The sequence below is a fragment of the Rhipicephalus sanguineus genome, unplaced genomic scaffold (genome assembly GCF_013339695.2).
Source record: "Rhipicephalus sanguineus isolate Rsan-2018 unplaced genomic scaffold, BIME_Rsan_1.4 Seq372, whole genome shotgun sequence".
NCBI lineage: Eukaryota > Metazoa > Arthropoda > Arachnida > Ixodida > Ixodidae > Rhipicephalus > Rhipicephalus sanguineus.
The window spans coordinates 1-22,536 of record NW_023615121.1 but is presented as its reverse complement, the minus strand read 5'-3'; the positions used below and the strand labels follow the sequence as shown (position 1 = coordinate 22,536).

The 22,536-nt window shown below is 42.2% G+C and overlaps 1 protein-coding gene across 1 annotated transcript; it reads left to right on the top strand.

Moving 5' to 3' along the window:
• Positions 1 to 8: 8 nt before the first annotated feature.
• Positions 9 to 17,358, top strand: LOC119377158 (uncharacterized; the record flags this gene model as incomplete). Its single annotated transcript, XM_037646744.2, has 9 exons — positions 9 to 266; positions 972 to 1,096; positions 5,356 to 5,541; positions 6,316 to 6,400; positions 7,339 to 7,494; positions 10,124 to 10,339; positions 14,131 to 14,305; positions 15,133 to 15,209; positions 17,269 to 17,358. Coding segments are annotated over exons 1-9 (1,365 nt in total), but the record flags the coding sequence as incomplete, so codon positions are not given.
• Between the last annotated feature and the right edge of the window lie 5,178 nt (positions 17,359 to 22,536).

Genomic DNA, 22,536 nt, shown 5'->3' with positions numbered 1-22,536 from the left:
CTAGCGAAACCATGGAGAGCAGTGATTGTTCCGTTGCTTCTGCGGCATCTCCGTCTGCGATTCATGAGAGCGGCAGCGACAACACGCCATTTAGTAGCCCTTCAATGGAAAGCACGTCGACTGATGCGCAACCAGTTTGCCTCGTTTCGCATGGGTCCTCGAAGAAGATTGTCGCGCTGAAAGGGTCCCGAAAGCTGGCCGATCTGCAGGAAAGTCTGCGAACGAGTGGATTTGCTCATTTGATGGCGAGCAACCCGCTAATACAGGTAAGCGTGAACAGTGCACCGACGCCCTTATCAGCACTTGTTTTTAAAAGGCTTTTCTTTTTTCGAGCACTTAAGATTTGGCCAGTGCGCGTAGTAATGTTGTTCAGTGTAAGAGTTGTAACCTGTTTTTATGTTGCCGCGCGTTTCACTGACACTAATTGTTATCTTCGCTGTTAGAGAACCTGTCAGCAGCGGGGTTTATTGCGGGACATCGATTCTTACGACGTTACCCTGTTCGCCGTCGATGTAGTACGGCCTGAATGTTGCTTGTCTAGAGTGATCGAGCGGCCGACTGCAGCCACTGCCTCATAGAAGCTGCGAAGTCCCACATATTTATTTATTGTAGCACACTGTCCCGCGTGCGGTTGATTTGCGTGGGAACGCCGCGGCGTCGGCCTCTGTATATTTCCGCCAAATATGTCCGAACCGACGGATATGACACTGTGTGCTTCAGCCTGTGCTGCATATTCATGTGGAATATGCAGCCGCTGGCTTAGCACGTATATCGGTGAAGGTAAAGTACTAACTATGCGGCCCAGAATTGCCTGTCGCCTAAGTACATTGGCACATAGTCATTACAACAGGTTAAGTGCATGTAACAGTGATGGGAAAGGAAAACGGTGCTTGAGTAAATGTCGGTTCAATATCCCTTGCTTCATACGTAATGTGCAGGCTTATTGATAAACAAATGGTGTATGTTTTCAGATCTACAATGAAAGGTTCCAGTGCTTCGTTGATCTGGACGAAAGTACAACAGTGAATGATGGAGCGCTCATCAACTTGATTGCTTCGCAGAGCCACTCCGAGTCATCGGGAGCAGTTGAACAGCCGTATGCACTTTATTTTATCCATTCCAGAGTTATTCCTGAACCACAAACTGCACTGAAATGTATCATGTGCTGGAAGGCTGAAGTACAGTGCCCATGGACTGAAATGCGGCATCAAAACATTTAGTATCACCACTGGTATGCGCAATCGCTTATGGTGATTGCGTCAACAAAAATGGCCTTTTAAGGTAACTTTGGCTCTCGTATAATTGTGCGAGTCAAAATGATAACGACATGACCTGAACTGAAGGCGGTGGAAACAAAATTATGTGCATTACTTGGTCTTATATTGTTGCATTTCAATCTGTAAGGACTGTACTTGTACATTTAGTCAGATGATAATTTGTCACTAATAAAGTGCAAACTGCAAAATTGGGCATCTTCAAATAAGTTGCCCATTTTGAAATTTAGCAATAAAAAAGAGGCACCCACCCACACACACACATTGTTTCTAGACTTACAACTATCTTATTTCTAATAAAATGAAATTATAAGATAAACTCGGAGTACGCTTATGCTTGCAAATCTATATTGCATGCAAGGACCTGAAAACCATTAAGCATACAGAAAACACAAGGCTATTGTCATCTTCTGAACACATGGCTTCTATGCAGCCTAAAAGAAGCCACGTGCACTTCTTAATTTCTAAGTTTATTTATGTTTTTCTCATGCTTCGTGATTATCGGGCTTTTTGCATGTGATATAGCTATGCATGCACACTCTTGCCTTTGTTTATAAGCTTGGTTTTAACTACCGTATTTACTCGATTGTAACGCGCACCCGTTTTCCGCGACCAAAAAAAAAGAAAAAAACTAAAACATGGATTGTAACGCGCAACCATTTTTCGTGAGAGAAAACAACGAAAAAAAGTTTGTAGGAGTTAACCTTCGCACATTCCGAAGAACAAGTATTTAGGTTTTAAAGAACTAAAGTTTCAAAAAATAAAACACAGTCAAACAGCGGGCCTTGCCGCTAAACTGTCACCACTACGGCGGCGATACGAGTCGCGTAATGGATCAGTCCTCGTCGCTGTCGGACAACACCTTGTCGCTGTAAACGCTTTTCGATATCGGGAAACCGGCCCTGCTTTGGTCCACTGAAACCTTTTCGTGAAGCTTTGCTGTAAAATATCTTCTGCTTCTGTTTGCGCCAGTCTCGCCCGCACGTTTCGGGAACTCCGAACGACCGCGATGCGGCCCGATTTCCGTCCGTCTCTGCACATGTAATAACTTTTCTTTTAAATGCGGCATCGTGGTGCACTTGTCGAGTATTTCGAGTCGGCACTTCCATGCTGTCGATGCAAACGCAGAACGGGATGACGAGCTCCTCAGCACACGTACGAACTATAGTGCCTATACGAACTAAAACTATAGTGTACTAGTACACTATAACTAAAACTATAACTAAAACAATGGCCGAGGCGCGTAGGAGGCGGCCATTTTGAAATGCCGATGGCAATATGATAACCGAGCTTTTTTTTTTTTTCGGTACTCGATTCTAACGCGCATGCGATTTTTGGACTCGTTTTACCGAAAAAAAGGTGCGCGTTAGATTCCAGTAAATACAGTAATAAAAGTTCAGTTGTGGGTACAGTGACTGTGTGTGTGTCTTTTCGTGGGTTAGAGTTAAAAATTATTTACTAATCAAAAGCTGTAGTGGCCTATATATTTAAGGTGGTTTGTACACTTGCTACGCTTGTTTTTGTTTTTCTGTATTTTGAAAATTTTGTGGGAACGAGTGTGAGCAGTTACTTTTTATGGTTTTTTTCATATCAACCCCATTTTGGGGGACTTCAGCATGACATTATGTTTCCATTTAGCTCAGGCAGGTTTAATGCAGAAAAATTTAATAAAATATTTTTGTAATACAAGTGCTCGATATATGTACCAGAAGAAAAAGATAAGCTTAATTACTTACAGAAACTTTTGAAGGTCCTACAAACTTTCATACTTGGAAATCCGGCGTGAACACGACGCAGACACAAGACAAGAGGGTGAGGGACACAGGACGAGTGCTGCCTAAAAACTGAAGTTTATTGAAACAAAACTGAACACACAAACGACCAACACCACACATGCATAGGACTTTTAGGTCACTTGAAAGAAATTGCTAAGCCTGCGTATCTCACAATCTAGCAAATAAGCGAAAGGTTAAGATACGCAATTGTCACCCATAATTTTGATGAAGAATACTACCGCGAGTTCATGAGCCCTTTTATGTTTGTGCTTCAAAATACAGTGTTGTTGAAAAAGGGGTTGCACCAACATGACCTGCAATGGGCTGAAAGATGTGACGCTCAGGGGCGTAGCCAAGGGGGGGGGTTGGGGGGGTTCAACCCCCCCCCCCCCCCGAAATTTTTCAGTTTTGCTTGCGCATATATACACGCACACATACAAACGCACGCACGAACATACATAAAGTATGGTTGAACCCCCCCCCCCCCCCGAAAAAAATTTCTGGCTACGCCCCTGGTGACGCTCGTTGATGCAATTATCTGACTGGCCTATGTATGCCTTTCTGCAGGAGAGGTTAATTCTATGAACAACCCCAATAGTGCAGGAAACGGTGGGATTGTGATGCTTGCAGCCTGCAACTGCTTTTTCTCTAGCCTTCCCAACTCCTAAAATTAAGAAAAGCTGTGCTGCAATTGAGAATGCTAGAGGAACAGTAGTTAAAGGCTGCTCCGTCAATCATCGCAATCCAACCGTGTCCTGCACCATCGGGGTTGTTCATAGAATTCCCCTCTCCTGCAGAAAGGCGTACATAGGGCAGTCAGGTAATTGCATCAATGAACATCACATCTTTCAGCTCATTGCAGGTCATGTGGGCGAAACCCTTTTTTCAATAACACGGTCACTATGTTGAAGCACAAACATACAAGGGCTCATGAACTCGCGGCAGTTTTTTTCATCAAAATGATAGGTGACTGCATGTTTGAACTTTGTGCTTATTTGCTAGAGAGTGAGGTATGCATGCGTCGTGTTGGTTGTTCATGTGTTCAGTTTTGTTTCAATAAACTTCAGTTGTTAGACAGCACCCATCCCATGTCCCCTCTCGTCTTGCGTCTCTGTCGTGTCTGTGCTAGTTTTCTGAGTATTCACTATTTCCTACTTGCCCACATCTCTACCTTACCGCTATAAACTTGTCTCAGATATTAGTCTATCTGAAAAAAAAAAAAAGATACTCTTTCTGGCTATGAAGAAAAACTGGAATGCTTGTGCTTTTTGCAAACATTATGCACTCTTTTTGACGGGCAAGTTGGTGACCGATCATTTTGACATGTCCAGCAGCTCGTATAAATATGACTCAAGGCAGGATAAATGGTCAAGATAATTGGTTCTCCTGCAACCATATTTCATTTTAAGAAGAGCCTCAGTGCTACCTTGAGCAATATAAAAAAGAAAGGAAGAAGCCATTCCTATTTGAAGGCAGTACTATCATGTTTCATGTTGACTATTCAAAAATGAAATTTTGCACTTTTGTGTCATGACTGATAGTTGTTGAACAAGAGTTGTCACTGCAGCCAGAACGTGATGTCAATGCAATAGCGTTAACAGAGCCCATGTAGCAGAAACTCCAGTGTTGGTGGTGGCAGCGTCGACTGTGAGTGAAAAATTGGCATTGTCCATGAGCAAAAACACAAGATAGATACAAATAAGTAAGTAATGAAAATCTTGGGTTCCAGTGGGAATTGAACCCAGGCCTTTGGCGTGGCAGTCAAATGTTTTACCACAGTCACACTTGTGCATGAAACTGCTGAGGAAAAAAAAAAACCATATACCTTTGCTCACGTCACGGTTGTCTCTCTCAAAGAGATACTTCGAAAAGTGTCATTCCATTGTAATTGCTTTTTTTTTCTGGCACAGTTTTTTGAGTAGGATGCCCATGTCTGTGAGGTTACCAATAATGTATTCCTGATGCCTAGCATCTACACTGCAAAGGGAGAAGGTGTTGTTGGCAAGGAGGTATTAATGTAGGTAGTCAGTAAAATTTACACCCCTTTGCGTTGTAATCAGTCTAAGTCGTCATAACTGCTGATGCTGACTGTCCATACACTGTTGCAGAAAAGCAGGCACTTTTCTTGCTAATGACAAGTGTCTGCATTTCTAGAAAGTGTCTCTGCTGTATTTCTGAATGGTCAGCAGTGGCAAAAGAGATAAATTTTAGCATTATGAGCGATAGTACGTGGTAGAGTATTTCATTTTCTTTCCAGCTCTTTTAATGTTTATTTTTGTTGATTATAATAAATTAACTTCTTTTAGGCTACTGAAAAGTGGAGCTGCACCTGACAAAGATGAAGCACAGCATGAATTTCCGCGATACACACTGCCTCAGTTGCCGATGGACATTAACCTGCATCTTCGAAATGTGAAAGCAGGAGATGTGCCGGACAACCTCAGGAAAAAGATAATTGAATGGCTTTCATTTAATCTGTCTTCGCAGACAATGTAAGTGTCAACATTTTACCCGTGTGTAAGAAAATTGGGATTGAATTGGAACGAGGGCTCGTCCTATAGTAAATGTTTTGTAATTATCTTTAATCACATGCTTTTATTTATTTATTTTTTGCAACTTTGTACTGCACCATGTACCTTGAGCATAATGTCAGTTATAAAATGAACCCACAGTGGTAGCTTGGAAGGTGAAGGTCATGCCACTAAGCTTGAGGACATGAGTTCGACTCCTAGCCACCACAGAGTCATGTCAATGGGGGCAAAACTCAAGAATTCCTCTGTACTTGAATTTAAGTGCACGTTAAAAACGGCTCGTGGTCAAATTTATCCAATAATTTAAAAACCCCAGGTGATCCAAGTATGTCATAAGCTTTCACAATATAAATTTATTCCCCGCTAATTAACGCCCATAGTTTATGCGTCACATCTGCTGCCAAAAATTGATGTATGGTGCTGCATTAAATACCAGGACTGTTTTCATGAGCAAATTTAAATATGAAGTGCCTCAATTTTACTGCTTTCACTCATGATACAGTCATCATAAGGTTCCATAATAAGCAAGCACATAAAGAAACCAACATGCCTAATTAGGGATGCAGGAGCCTTGTAAGGTACAACTATCTCTTTGGATTCATTCATCCAAGGAATCTCAGTTATGTTTGAGATTGTTTAATGGAAACAGTTGTATTACTGTGGTTTTTCAAATTGTTTGTTTTTATGCACTTGTATTCTGCAAAAAAGTGATGTGGGCTTTTTTTAAACATATAGGTACCCAAATAAGTTGTACAAGGTTGCTGCAGTGAGCCTTGTAAACGCCTACCCACAGCTAAGAGATAGCTCAGACTCTGGCCACGTAAGAAAATTTTCTGATTAGTTTTTATCATTTCAATTGTGTTCGCACATTTAAAAGGTTAGCATGCGCTGTCAAAACATTTGCAGCACATTGTAAAGTTTGCAGTTATATTTTCCCCTCAGCTGTTTGTACTTGTTTTCTTGTCATTGAGAAGACATGCAGTGGCTTCATAGCATGGCTGTTTGACTAGGTACAGGGTCTGTCCAGAAAGTAGTAGAACTGAATTCTTTTTTTTTTTTGTGCCACTCAAAAACACTTGATCGACCCATGGCAACTTTCCCATAAGCCCTCTTGATCATGTCATGGGTCTCGTGTGCCGTTTTACCCAGTTTGAAGTAAAACTTCACCAAGTAACACTGCTCCAACAAAGTTTATTGTAGGGATGACAAGGCACCTTGATAAGGGTTCACCAAACTTCATCTACACTCTGTAAAGGCTTGGAGATGACTGGCGACTGGTGCACTGGTAGCCAAGTCCCTCCAGCTCAGGAACATTTCCCTCCTTCACCAAGTTTTGGCAGGAAAAAATCAGTCCTACTACTTTCCAGACAAACACTGTATTCATGTGCCAGCAGTAGCTCTACATCTAATATGCTACATTGCTATAACTTGCAAAAGCTAACTGCATGTTGACCTAGTGGTATACCTTCATACATATATGTAGTGATTGTTCATAAATATAAGTAATGCGTTAAAATCTGTACCAACATCAATGTCAAAAGAAACCTACTGCTGCCATACTGAGAAGTGTGTTATTTCAGTAGGAACATTTCAAAGCATCATGGAAATTGTGCGAAAGTCTTTCAGAAGCTGAGGTTAAGCTGTGTGCTTGTCTATTTTTGGCTCTCTACTGTTTTTACCATTTTATTTGAAGCCAGAACACCTTGAAACCATTGACCTGTCATTAATGTAAAGACAAATGCTGCACCTTTATTCCAGATCTCCTGGTACATGTGCCTTAGAAATAAGTACAAGAACATGCGCAAGCGAATGCCTCCAGGATGCCCGGAAGTAGATGCTCAAAAAGAGAAATTCAAAGCAAGGAAGTTGGGCAAAAGCTCTGTCGCTTCCTCTAAAACTGGGTTTCGAAGACAGGTGAGGAGCTACACATTTTCATGCATATTTTATTTATTACATGGGGAAGTTTTACTTTGCTGTGCATTTTAGTTGTTGTAAATCACTTCATATCTTTTATGTTTTGTGTTTGTGTGGGAAAACTAAAATTCTGCACAACTTGCTCGCTCAATTCATTGTCTGTGCACTTTCAATTAATTGATTTGACCAGTCGCTATAATCTACTCGCCACCAGGTTATTTTAAATGTCGGCCGTCTCACCAGATTTTTGTTGTCCAGAAAAACAACCTAATACATCTTTTCTGCTGACCCAAAAAATGCAAATTCATTCCTAGTTGGGATGATCGCATTTTGATGGAGCAAAATGCAAGAGGCCAATTGAGTGTGTGATGCCAGTGCATGCCACGCAACTCTAGATGGGTGAAATTATCCAGAGCCCTCTACTAAGGCATCTCTCATAGCTGGGTTTACTTTAAAACCTTAAATCCCATGAACCAACTGACTGAAACTTAATAAGTTTTACAGTCAAATCTGTGCATGCGTGCCCATCTAAGCTACTTCTATAAATGTGCTGTTCACTGTTTCCTGCATGAGTTCACAGTGAAGTGACGAGCCACATCTGAATATCTGCATTGTAAGAAATATGCATGATGAAGATCACAATGGGGAACCAGCACTGGAGTTTCAGTGGACAGGGTGCGCCGCCCTGTCAACTTGGGCATACAAACAAATACAAGTAGCTACTAACGTGAACCATGCTTCCATACGTGATCATCAAATGAGGAAAAGAAGCGTCAAGACCAGCGGTATTGTTTTCACAAATGCCACCATAAAAAATGTCTTTAATAACTGAAAAAAATAGTCCAGAGCATAGTTGACTCCCTTCAGCCTCGCTTTCTACCGATGCACATGGGTTGGCACTCTGGAAAACATCACAAATCTTTTATTTGAAACTGGCCTTGAAAAAGTTAAAGAAAGCACATGACATCTTAGGTTGCGTAACGTCATGCCGTACATTACAGATATCGTATTTACTCGATTGTAACATGACCACGATTGCAACGCCAGGGGTGACTTTTCATTACATCCAGGAAGAAAAAAATAGAATTTCGGTATTCGATTGTAACGCAAGGGTCGACTTAGGTTGCAAAAATCTAGAAAAAAAAACTCGCATTACATTCGAGTAAAACGGGACTATACGTCACTGTCATGTGCACAGCTCTAGACCAGTTATAAATCCATGACTGCTAGAAAAACCGCATTGTTTACGCATGTTCCATTACTAATCACACACTCCATGTCAAACGCGGAACCACTGAGCAGTCAATTACCACTAGGTTCCTCAAAGGCATTTCTTTTCTTTTTATTCTTTTTTTAATTATCAGGCTTAGGCGAAGGCCGATTGCAAGTTTACAAACGGTCTGCAGACGATGGCGAGTTAAAGCACGACCCCTGTGACATGTTTGTATTTCCGCTAACACCACTGATCTCCACTTTACACCGGCCTTTTTACATTTATTTCACGCTTCACTGTCAGCTTCAAAAACTTTTTTTTAAGACTGCGATACGAGCATTTAGTGGGCACATGAAGCCATTGAAAACACCGTAAAGGAAATCGTGTAGTGAAACAGCTTCTGTAATATAGTACGAGAGCTGTAAGTACCGATTACGTAAATGTGATACGCTCGCTCAAAACAGCTGTCACTCACTGGGCCGAATGTTCTGTGCTGTCTGAGGCACTAATTTTATTTCAAAGTGGGCGCACAACGAGCACACTGCATACAGCGTCGAGTTTCGCTAGCGCAATTTGAACACAACTTACCTGTAAGTTTACGTTGTACGGTGCTTGACATTTCGCCGAAAGGTCACAATCGCTGTCTCTGCAAAAAACAGCTTCTTCCACGTCGTAGACATACTTCGCAGTGGTCTGCTTCCATCCTTTCGACAGCACACTCTCGCGAAGGTACCCTTCCGCACACATCCCATCGCTGAAACCGCAGCGGAGAATAATTGGTGGCATCGCTGCTTGCCCGCTGTGCCAAAGTGCAGCGAAGTGTCCCAATCTTCGCTAGTCTTGCTCGTTCCAAAGTACTTACAAAACGACGCACATCGAACAAAAGCCGTGGTAGGTGTCGAATGACGTTCAGCATGCGTTTGAACGTGTCGTCGTACGCCTCGCGGTGGCTCTGTATTACTAAATGTTTCTCAGCTAGCTCGGCAGGGCGGCACATCGAGTAAATTTTAGGCGCGCCACCTGGGCAGCGCTGGCTCCCCATACAATCTCTTCAATGAACTGACCTTCTCTTGGCCTGCTTTCTTAGCACTTGTAGTTTGGAGAGTCTGCTTGACCTGATTCTCACCACTAAAGTGTAGTTCAGTATTTTGCTACCTCCAAAATAAGCCCGCCATTCTATCCAAATAAGACGATGTTCCACAAACCAATAATTGTTACACATCAGTATTCACTCATCGCCTGGTGCTAGAAAGGAAATACCAGAACTTTGTGCAGTCTGCCCATTTGACTCTTCGCCCCACCATATCAGCCTATGTTGCTGTATTGTGCAAAAATACAAGCAATGATTTGTGCAATGTTAGTTTCTCTGAATTTTTTCCAGAGTTCTTTTAATTATATTTTACATTGAGTTTTCAGACTATTGTGAAGCCTACATTCGAAATGGACGCTGCCTTCGTCACTGAAGCAACTGACTTCATGAAAAAGGAGCTGAAGAAGCAAAACCCTGATATGAAAAAAGTCGAAGACTCAATGTTGAGAACGACTGCTGCGAGAAGAAAAAGTATTGAGCTGGACGGCATGAGCCTGACTGACGTCGTGGGCCTCTATCCAGCCCTAACCCTCGAGAAGGAGGTGAGCGACCCTAATTGTTCATTCTGTAATAGTTTTTATTATTATAACAAATTACTCGCAAGGCCCTCGTACATACCAGCTCGCATTGATCACCGCAATAAAGTTGGGATTCCATCTTGTCACACTAAATGTTTTCATGACTCATTCGTACCCAGAACTTGTGTCAGTTGGAATGCCCTGCCCCATGACATTGCTGGCATAGCAGATATTAATATGTTCCGTAAAACAATTGCTATCTTGTGAATATATTTATGCTTGTTGCTCTTTGTATAATTTTTTTCTCTTATTATCAAAATTGTTCTCGTCTATTCCCACTGCTATTTTTCCTTTTTTTTTTTGTCTTGTTGTGAGTTTTCGCCAGCCACTTTGTACTTTTACTTCTTTTTGTTCCTTTATGATTTGCTGTTTGCTGTATTCTTTATGTATCCCCACTCCCCTCTGCCTTCGGGCCCTGAGGGTACAATAAATAAATAAATAAATAAATAAATAAATAAATAAATAAATAAATAAAACTTCTGCACCATTGAGAATTGGTTTTCCTGCATAATCATAACTGGCAAGAAGCTCCTTAATAATCTTGATCAACACTGAACTAAGCAATGACTTGACAAAATGTATGTTTCATGCTGTAAAACATATTCAAATCTGTGCCATACCTTTAGGCTATCTGTCTGAAGATGCTTTACTATAATACATTGCACAATAAAGGGCATTGATAAATACAAAGATGTAAGGTAATTAAGGAACTTCCTAGCATAGGCTACATCCTTGTTTGGTTACAATTTGTGACCATCCTCAACTATTTGTTTACATCCAGGAAATATATCCAACCAAAAATGTGCTAACTGCCCAATGCACCAGCTAGCCCAACAACGAATTGTACTAGTACATTATTTGTTTACTTCAGTACAATCAAGACCCAAGGGGTGTTACAGAGGTGTCTGGGTTACATGATCACTGCATTAGTACAGCACTATTGATGGCTTTCATGTCTACCCTATGTGTACTTTAGATCTGTCATTTTATCTAAACCGTCCACCTCGGTGGAACAGTGGTTACGGTGCTTGGCTGCTGACCCAAAGTTTGCACGTTCGACCTTCGGGTCGATATGCTAGAGGCCTGTGTACTGTGCGATGTCAGTGCATGGTAAAGAACACCAGGGGTCAAAATTTCCAAAGCCCTCCACTACGGCATCTCTCATAACCATATTGTGGCTTTGGGATGTAAAACCCCAGATATAATTATTATCTTTTCTAAACTGTCCTGCTGTGCCCAATTTGTGATGTATTCTGTAGCCCTTAAGTAAAAGTAAATATGAAAATTACAATTGTTAAAAGCAAATATCACTGTCTTCGTTTTCGAAGACAAGAAGTAAAAGCTAATAGTCATAATTTCCTGTGAATTTATGCTATTCTGAAAATATAGCTTTATGGCATTATCTTTTGTAGTAAGGTGTTCACTATTTACAGTAAACTCCTCCAAAATGCCAAATGGGTAATTTTATTGGCGTGCAGCTTTTACTGCTCATGCAGAGGATGTAGCAAGAGCTTCAGATTTGCTGACAACTATTTACTAAGGTGAAAGCCTTAGATGCCTCATCAAATGTGAAAATTGACCGTCTGCTGTTTTTGAAATCGGTCATTCAGCAAATAACCCTGTCACACGAGCAACCTGGAGCAAGTACACTTTGCCGCTAGTGTATTTTGCACACTGTCACATAGGAATGCTTAGAGATGCTTGCTGCAGAACGGACTCGCCAGCGAATGTTCGGCAAGCCGACTTCCCTATGTGGAAGTGTGTAGCCTCTCTAGCAGTGGCTAAAAAATAAATTAAGTAATATAAAAAGCTGAGTCAGTAGTATCTTTAAGCTATCGTATTGGTTATTAAGAATATTGTTTCTATACTACAAAAAAATTGTAGTGGCTTAGCTCGGCTATGCCAGGATATACGTAGCGTGAGCTAAGGTTCAGCTGATTATCCTTAGCTCTCTCTCCTGGTTGTCTAGGATTAGCTTGATTATCATGCTTACTGCTGCTTCATTGATACACACATGGTGTACGCATTATGTCACACATGTATATTTATTTTTTGCTCAACGCCATTTCTCTATTGCCACAAAGACGGCTCGGTGGTCAGTGTAGTAACACGCTGCCATCTCTATGGCCCCAACGCCCGGCGCATTGGTCACTTCTCGCGCTTGCGCATCACAGCTCTCGGACGTGCACGCGAAACTGCTCGAGGTCGGCCAGTGTAGCTGACGCTACAAGATGCTTATTATTCTCACTCTCAGGCAGTTTGCAAACATAGCTACGTCTGTCATATTTTACCTAAAGCTTATTCTAGACTAAGTTTACAATAATGACACAATATTGCTTAAGAAAATATTGGCTAGGCCAACAAGTGTACGCTGTCCTGTTGACTTACCCACCACAGTTGCCATAATTTCCAAAGTACACTTCTCTTTCTTATGTGGCAGCGTACCACCGAAGTGACACTTGGTGCACATAAGTACGCTTGCTCAAATTGCACGTAAGGTTGTCTTTGTGAAAGGAGTAATACACTGTTCAATATTGCCGAACTCATTCTGCTGCAGTAAGGTAAAACAGTGTGAACAATAAAGGAAACAAGAACAGATAACAGTGATACTTTTAATGCATAAGCATCCTCTGGCTTGGTCGTCAAGGAAAGCTGTGTGTATAGAACAGCATGACAGTGTAATTAACGGCAAGCTGATGTCCACAAAGGTCCCACAAAGGTTTTTACTTGGTGTACTTAAGGAAGCATATAGAACACTTCCAGCTGTTTAACAGTCAGTGTGAAAATAAAGCAGGGCAGTACACTCCTCAGAGCAAGTAACTTTGCTATGTAGAGAAAGAGTAGGCAGCTACATGCTAGCTGCAGTGACTATACCACAGTGTGAAAAGAAAGGACAGTACGGGCCTTTCTTTCAAAGAGCAGAATATAGGCCTCATAAGTAATTAACAATTATGGTTTCACACTTCTGAGAATCTTCCAGTGAGGAGCTACTGGTTCTTCATTCTTTATTCTTTATCCAGCGATTACATTGCTTAGCCTGAAGGTGCTATAGCCAGGGGGTTACAGTCTGAGAAAAACATATCTCATTCTCATATCTCAATGAGAAAAACATATCTCATATCTCAATCAGAAAAACATATCTTTATTTGCATAGCATCATTGCTGACTTGATAGGCGATTCCATTCTCAAATGAAATGAACAAAACATGAGTTAACATACTGTATTAAATCTGGTACGGTATTCTAAAAATATAAACAATCATCAGTACGTGATGAGACATATAATGAGACCTGTGTCAGTATATTTCCTTTCAAATGCTGGTTTTTCCATTAAATATTTCATAGAAGAGTTTCAGTCGTAGTTGTTTTCATTGAGAGTTTAGAATTTTTATCCCGATTCATTTTTCATGTTCTTGCAGCTGTCTGTGCTCGAGTACCAACCGAGAACAAACCTTGTTGCTGCTGCATTCTGTTTTTTTTTTCAACCTTATTACTTAATTTTCTTTGCCAAGGGTAATTGATTTTTTTCCCTCATTAATCTATCTTATGCTGTCAAAAGTGGTTGATGCACAGCAACTATTACAGTAAACACCATGTTAATTTTACATGAAATGTGAGAAGCAGGAAAGATCCTTACCATAAGTGATAACACTTTACTTAAAACAACTATTAATGAGTTATGCTAATCTTGTTAAAATGGGTACTGGCCTGCCCTTTAAGCTGGTAGACCTATCCAAAGGTTGCACTTTTTACAGATCTTGAATGAATGTCGTCGCCTGACTGGTGTATCACCTGATGAAGCATTACTGCGTGCACTGAGAGAATTCAGTGAGCACATCCTCAATGCAGCGGCACAAAAGCACGCAGCACAGACTACCCTTTGCTCTCTGCAGGCAGACATGTCAGTGGACAACAGGATTGCAAGAAACTGTAAGTTCACGCTCTTCACTGTCGTTAGAGGCAAAGCACATGAGTTATTTACTTTGATTTATTCCAACCAGGATCAAAAGAAGCATTTCAAAGACTGGAGTTTGAATCCTTTCAAAATATGTGGGCCACATACTTTTCAAAGCATTAACACTGTTCACAATATAATTGGATAGGTGATGGAATGTTCTGGTCCATACCGTGCTGATAGTTTTGGGCCATTTTAAGTTAGACTAGTATGATGTAAGGCTAGTGTTCATGTGCATTGCGCATGCTACAGTGGCAGCAATCCTCCTCATTTCACGTTGCCACATGTCATAATTGCCTGTATATGAACGCATGATTGTTGTTGTTACCTTTAGCAGCTGAAGTGTTGCGCTGCTAAACACGTGGATGAAGGTTTGATTCCCGGCATGGAGGAAGGAAACAGTTGGAAGGAAGCATTGCACCGCGTAAAAAAAAAGAAAGAAAAGTAGTGTGTCAGGCACGCACTCAAAAGCTTCGGTTACCCCCATTTCCCTCATAGGTTAAGGGCTCCAACTTTCTTCAGAAGCAGACCACTCATCGAATAGTGAAAGAGCAAGCCTTGAATATTTATAAATTATGAATATCCTTCATTTTGAAGCTGCTTTATGCATTTCCTGTTCACCGCTGTTGTAGTGCTGAATTATGCCTCAGGAATTCTTGAAGTGGATTGCTCTTGGATTGCGTGAGCCTTTTAAACTGTACTGCTGGCAATGTTGTTGCACTAGCGATATTGCTAAATAATTACAGGCAGCAGAATTGGTCAGCAGCAGCACACCTTTCACTGCTGTGGTTTTTCTCTCCAGATGCCAAAGGAGTGGGTGCCATCATGGTCCTTCCATTTCTCGTCAACGAGCGAGGAGGTGAAATATTCACAGAAATGGTAAGAATATGGAACATTTTGTGTGATCAAGTATCATAAACTTGAAGTAATAAAATTATGTACAAATGTGGCAAAATATTAGGAGCTAGGATAGCACAAAGGTAAACTATGACAGTTTAGCTGTAAGTGGACGTGCCTTAATTCCTATGTGGTTCCTGCAAGTTTTTGAACCATTTGAATGTTTTTAGTGCAATGATGTGATGCGAATGACGGGGCGATTACATTGGAGGCTATTTACGAGATATATTTGCAATATCATTTGCAGCTTCGGCCAGTTTAGCTGACAGTCCGGGCTAGGTCACTTGTTTCTCTTGGTTGTGCATCTGTGACCAAGAGACCATGCTATGTGCACATAGCGTCACCTCCAGCGGCAGTAGCATTGTCACGATGTATCAAGGCTTCGGGGTAATGGAACAGTCATAGGATCTGAGGCGTGTTGCATGTACAGTGTCTCTGAACCCTGAGGGCTAATGAAGTTGTGTGAACAACAGGGATGATCTTATATGTTGGGAGCATCACGTCACAAAATATGTGAGCTTTTTTTAACATAGCAGCTTTTTAGCAGTTTAACATGACAGGATGGGGACTGCGGAAATACCTCAGAGCCAGGCGTAAAGTGTTCATGTGGGTATTTCCAGTTGTACAAGTGCTGTTTGTTCTCTTGAATGGTCAGGATGCTAATTCAGGCCGTTTTTTGTGCGTGGGCAGCCCTGGTGGTGGCGTGAAGTGCATATTTGCTGCCTAGCACTGTGGCAGATGAAAGGGATGTATCTGAGGATATTGTGGGACTTGGGGAGCAGCAGTGGTGGTGTTTCACAGTTCTGTAATTGTTCACAAGTTGTAAAGTATCTTTGGACAGAGTAGGACACAGTTTAAATTTGCTAGGGGTTAAAACACAGTTGCAGTGAATTCCTGACTGGGTCTTCATAGAGCAACCAGCTACAGCGTTCTAGTGGTTATGGTGCTCAACTGCTGACCTGAAGATTGCGGGATGGAATCCCGGCTGCGGTGGCCGCATTTCGATGGAAACGAAATGCTCCAGGCCCGTGTACTTAGATTTAGGTGCAAAAGAACCCCAGGTGGTCGTCAAAATTTCCAGAGCCCTCCACTACAGCATCCCTCATAATCATATCGTGATTTGGGAACGTAAAACCAAACAATTATTATGAGTCCTCAAAGAGCCCAATTTCTTTGTTGACAGTTTCAGCCGTAGTAGTTCTTTCTGTGGCTACCAGTTAGTGCGTACTGTGATCACACTTTGTTGCGTAAATGTCAACTGCGCCCCCAACTCGTGGTACGGCCAACACCACGGTATGTTGGCCTACCTTGTGGCTACAACTATTTATTGGTGCTATTTTATTCACTAACCCAACTCATGCAACCTTTCCTTTTGGGATTTGAATGAAAACAGTAGGGAAAAAATTTATGCTTGCTACCATAACAGGCATCATCAAAATGACAATAGAGGTCGAACATAAGAGGGAAGTGCTTATCGTATTCATCTGGAAAATTTGTGTTGCAATTGTTCAGTGTTGGTTTCAAGACAAAAGCAGCATAAGCATTTTTGGTGAGCTTGTACGGGTACAATCCAGATCTTTTGCAAAAGCAACTTCTGATAATATAGTTACAGTGCACAGTCATTTTTCTTACCAAAATAGCATTGGTGCTCACTGGGTTTAAAGTAAATCTGAAGAACTTTTCTGCACTTGGAATATATAGAGAACCGTTCACGTGTTGTTTAAGCAGAAGCAGTAGTACTTTTAATCTTTTTGCACTGCTTAAATTTTTGTTTGTACAACCCTCAACTAAAACACTACACTTCTTTTGAAATATTGTCTGAAATGCAGTTGTTCTTGAGTACCAAGAACCAATGATGACACGTCAAACAAGGAATGTTGCTTGAGCCAACATGTCAGAAGCACTTGTCTTGGTCAGGGCAGCAAATGTACATGTCCCATTGTCACACATTCCTTGTTCAGTGACTTCTCATTGCAAGCCTCCATGTTCCCCAAAAAATTCTCTCAAGTAAGGACTTATCATGCGTATCTTTGTTTTGCAGACACCAGGGAAGGGATTCACACATCCGACACTGCTCTACACTGGCGAAAACCCCGTATCTTCTGAGGCCATGTGCGTGAAGTGCGAGAATGTCTGTGTAGATGTCCTTGATTTTACGTCAGGACTGTCGTTACTTTTTGCGATGTACTGGGCGTACAACATTGAATATGTCGCATCCGCGAAGAATACGCTGTGCCTGCTAGAACACATGATGGGCATAAACAGCTCTAAATTGACCACCAGAGGCATAAAAGTGCTGACTGCACTGAAAGCGCAATCGAAAGCAAGTAGGTCAAACGCAAGTTCAGGGCAATCAGGTGTGACTGATTGAAGTTTGAGTGTTAAAGCACAATACCTTTAAGTACTAGTCATAGCTGTCTAGCAGGGCTACGCAGAAGTTATTTATTAATGTGTTGTTATAGCTGTCTGGTAAGAGCTAGTCAGAAGTTGTTTAATAATGTGTTGTGATCGCTGTTGAGTGAGAGCTAGTCAGGAGTTATTTAATGTTGCAATATAATTCTCACTGGAAGCCACTGTGATATAGGTACATTCTTTGTGTAATAAAAGCTTTACATTTTCCTAAATGTTGTTTGTGCTTTCAGATATGTACAGCAGCAAACATAATTGGACACAGACGTGGAGGTGGTGCTAAAGGCGTTGAGTGGTGAGACAAGTCTTTTTTGTCAAATTGGATGAAAGGACTTCCAACAAGTTGCATTACTGGAGCATTTTGTGATGCTCTTTGATCTGCACAAGAATTCTGGGCAAGAACAACTTTCTATTTTTAATACAAATGTTCTTTCAAATGGCACTAGTATTCTATGTCAGCTTTGCCTTACTGAAATTATGAATTCATAATTCAACATGAAAATTAAAAAAAACTATTCATAGGTCTGCTCGTATGTGCATACCTTCGATGGCATATTCACTGGGGCGTATTTTTGTAATGGCAAAGAAATTAACATTCTTTAATTGCACCAGTATGACACAAAATGCATACCGGATATTGCAACTATAGCAAGTGTACAAGGTTGTCCATTGATTCCAATTCAGCAAAACAGACTGCTGTCTTCTTTTTAAGCCTGGTCCACTTCACTGCTGGATCTGACTATAATACATATTAGTGAAACTTTCCCTTGTGGTTACATATTCACACTGATACGAATGTGTTCTGTTTTTGGAGGTTGCTACTGTGTTGCTCTGTCATGTATATTTAGCTGGGAGAAAAGTAGGGAAAAATGCACATTTCTTGCACACAGGTCCCTGAAATGAAACAGTCATTTTACATTGTGTCGCTGATTTCCAAAAAAGACAGTATCAAACAGCTGATGACCCTGCATTAAGGATATGACTTTATTTTATGTGAGCCGTGAAAATTTATGGAGAACACTTTTATTGCGCTATTCAGTCATGTTTGCAGTTAATACGCACCAACTCTGCACGAGAGTCGTGCATACCACCGCTAACTTTCTGTGATAGTCAAATGACTACCCTTACAGGGGTCACGTCAGATAGTGAAAAGTGTCCTAATGACTACCGTGTAGTAGTTGCATCAACTCCAACCAAGGGAGTCGCATACACCACCACCTTTTTCACAAGGGTGTTCCGAGAACTACCCGAATGGGGGTCAGTGCTGTCATTGCAAAGGGGTCTCCCTGACTACCAAGAAGTACTTTCGAGACACCCCTAGGTAGTCGTGCGACACCCCTAGGTAGTCGTGCGACACCCCTAGGTAGTCGTGCAACACCCCTAGGTAGTCGTGCGACACCCCTAGGTAGTCGTGCGACACCCTTACGTAGACACCCTTAGGTAGTCGTGTGACACCCTTAGGTAGTCGTGTGACACCCTTAGGTAGTCGTGTGGACTCTTCCATTGGGAGTAACACATACACCTTATTGCTGTTGGCAGGGAGTCGTGGAACATTTGACTTGAAGAGAGTCAAGTGACACCCCAAAAGGTCATCATATGTGTAGCGAGCTGATTACCACCCAAAGGTAGTCAGTACAGACTCCCTTTTTTTTTAGAGTGTGACTTCACTCGCCTGTCTCTAATATTGTATTTTTTAACCCTTGGCTAAAGATAGCTGGGACATCCGGTATATATATATATATATATATATATATATATATATATATATATATATATATATATATATATATATATATATATATATATATATATATAAACTGCTGAATAGCACATTCTGCGCAACATTTCCAGAATTTCGCAGATAACCGTCGAAAATAAATGGAGGCATTAATTACGCTCGCCGGGAAAACTTACGGAACAAAAAAGCAGGTCAATTTTGATGTAGCGAAGTATATTCGCAAGACACAAAGAAAAGGCGAAAGGAAGCATTCACAAGGAAAGAAAAAACGAAAAAATCTACCAAAATAAAAAAAAGAAACCTAGAACCAAATGGCGCGAGAAAAATAATAAAAGTTCATTTGCCGAAGCAGTATCTCGAGCGACAAACCATAAATTTATAGTCTAATCCAGAAAAGGTCGCGACATAAGCGTAAATCAAAGAGGTGGTTAAATGGGGCGTTTTCTGTTTGTTTAGAACGTCACACTGCTTCGCGCGGCTTATTATGAATATGGCAAAGCCTGCATACAGGAACCGAAAGTATGCGTTCTCGATGCAGCGCTAAAAGACAGGGACTAAGAAGGAACAATCACACAGGACGAGCGCTGACTCGCAACTGAGAAATTCATTTGAAAAGATCGTCCAAGAAAACAAGAAGAACAATGAAAGACAAGGAAAACCGTGTGCAAAAGCAAAAAGGCAACAACTGACGGAAAAAGAGTTTCTTCTGAGCACGTGTTCTTTGAAGTAATGCTTATGTTATTGACTAGATTACCCCCTTTTTTTTCCTTTTTGCTTTTGCACATGGTTTTCCTTGTCTTTCGTTCTTCTTGTTTAGTTGGATGATTTTTTCAAATAAAATTTTCAGTTGCGAGTCAGCGCTCGTCCTGTGCGATTGTTCCTTCTTAGTATCTGTCTTTTAGCGCTGCATCGAGAATGCATTTGTACCAACTAACCAACTTTCTATCTTGTTGCGAAAGTATACAGATGCACGCAAGTTTTGGATGTGTGTAGTGCGCCGTCAGAGTTCGATATATGAAATGGCCGAGGGGACAGAAGGAACCCGCTTTGCTCGTTTCAGCTTCCGTTAAATTGCACTTGGTGGACTCACGGCATCATTCGCTGTTTTCTTTGCACCATCCTCGAAGTATACACGCCGTCTTATGTCGCGCACAGCAGAAGCAAACAGGGGGCGAAGATCCTACGAATGAAGTCTTCAAAAGCAACGCTCGCATAAATGTCCCTATTTTTTTACTCCTTACGGCCGTGCGAAGAGCAGCGCCGGCGAAAAGGGGGGGGGGGGCGCTAAGTGCAGCGTATATGGGACGCGTCCTTAGCGTCGTACAGCGGGCTGAATGAAGCCGGCCCAGCGAGGCGGCGGACAGGTGAGTGCGTCTCGAGGGCGGCCGTTCGCATGGGAAGAAAGCAGCGTTTCCCTTTTAGTTTCCCATGTTCGCGCGGAGTGTCGGCGCTCCCGGTGGTCCCTGTCGCTTGGTTGACTCCTTTGATCTATGGGGCCTTCCCGGTGTCGCCTCGATCATGGCTCGGTTGACCTGGAGCCAGCGGCTCAGCAGGAGCGCGCCGGTTCAAAGGGCACAGCCATCGATTCATTCTCGTCTCCCGGGATATTGCATCTTTGTCGTCACCCTCGCCTTATTCGCCTCGATGGCCGCGGCGGCTGTGTTGCTGCTATTGCTGCCGTGCCCGGCGCAGTCGAGCGTCGCGCCGCGACCGCCGCGCGGCCCCGCTGGAACCCTCGGCTTCGCAGCCGGTGCCCGAAACGCCAATTTTGTGGAAGATGGCGCACGAGGTTTTCTTTGCTCTTTTACTCTGCCTTACGTCGACGCGCTTCTCTGCCAGCGCTCACCGGATGGGATCGTTAACGCTGTTACCGTCGACGGGATCTGTGCATTGCGGGGGGCCTCATTTAGTGCTCCGATAGGGCAACGATGCTTATTTTTTTTTCTCGAATACGGGATCGCAGCTGTACTATTACGCCCTTATATTTCTTAATGCACTTATTCCCATACCGCATGCGCTGCAGTTAGGGTAGTCTCTCACTCGTATGCGACGTAACCTCCTTGTGTTCGTAAGCTTCGTTCGTAAATGTTCGAACGAAAATGAATGCTAATCTCTGCGTTCACTGAGAGCGAAAGTGCACATGAGAATGATTTTCAGAGCAATATTCTTATATTGCACAATGTGCAGTAAACGATGCTACCATTCCATCTGAACAAATGTACCTATAGATGCGCAAAAATTAAAGAAACACACAGTACAATAAACAATAGCAAAAATGTCGCAGTCTCCAATTTCCATGTTTACATGAATACTGCAGAAACATATTGACCGGCCGCATCGCGTTTTCGTCTGTAATTCACATGGTTTGGAGCTGTCCTAACTTTGATGAGCCAGACAGATGCAGAGAGTCCTGGGAGTCCTTGCTACTCAACGAAGAGGAAAATGCTCAACGGCAAGTCATCGGTCTCGCCCTAACCGCCGCCACGTCCCAAGGGATCCCGGTCGACGGTTAGGGAGGATGAGTGTGGGTTTAGGCTGACGCCTCTACCTGTCATCTATTTGACGGGTGCCAATAAAGTTACTTCTCTCTCTCTCTCTCTCTCTCTCTGTAATTCACCATTTACATGAACTCGTGCTTTCCCCTCAAGCTGGATGGCGCCGTTTACTTCAAGTGATTGCGCTCGGACTTCCGGGCTGCTTCTCGAGACGTATTTCTGGGCGAATTGGTTCATTATAGCAGTAAAACAGCGTCCAAGAACACAAGGGAGTAGATGACGTAGAACGGCACATACACAGGGTTGCTTGTAATCACTATCAGGTCATGAAATGCGACACAAACGCGGGCGGCGTGTCACCTGTATTTTCCAATGCGTCTCTCAGCTTCCGGAATCTTTTGACAACGTCGACAACCTTCCAGGTCATTTAATTTGCAGAAACGGCGAAAACTTGCCGTATCTTGCTCGAACTTTACAGCGGTTTATATATAGGATGTCGTCGACTGCTGGCGTGTCCAATGGCATCTGAGGGCGATCGCCTTGAGTTCGATCTTTTGAAAGTAATTGCATTCCTTCAAAAATAAACTGAGCGTGCAAAAGTAGCAACACTGTCACTGGTAGCATGGATACAAACATGACAGAAAATAGATCGCACTTTCTGAGGCTA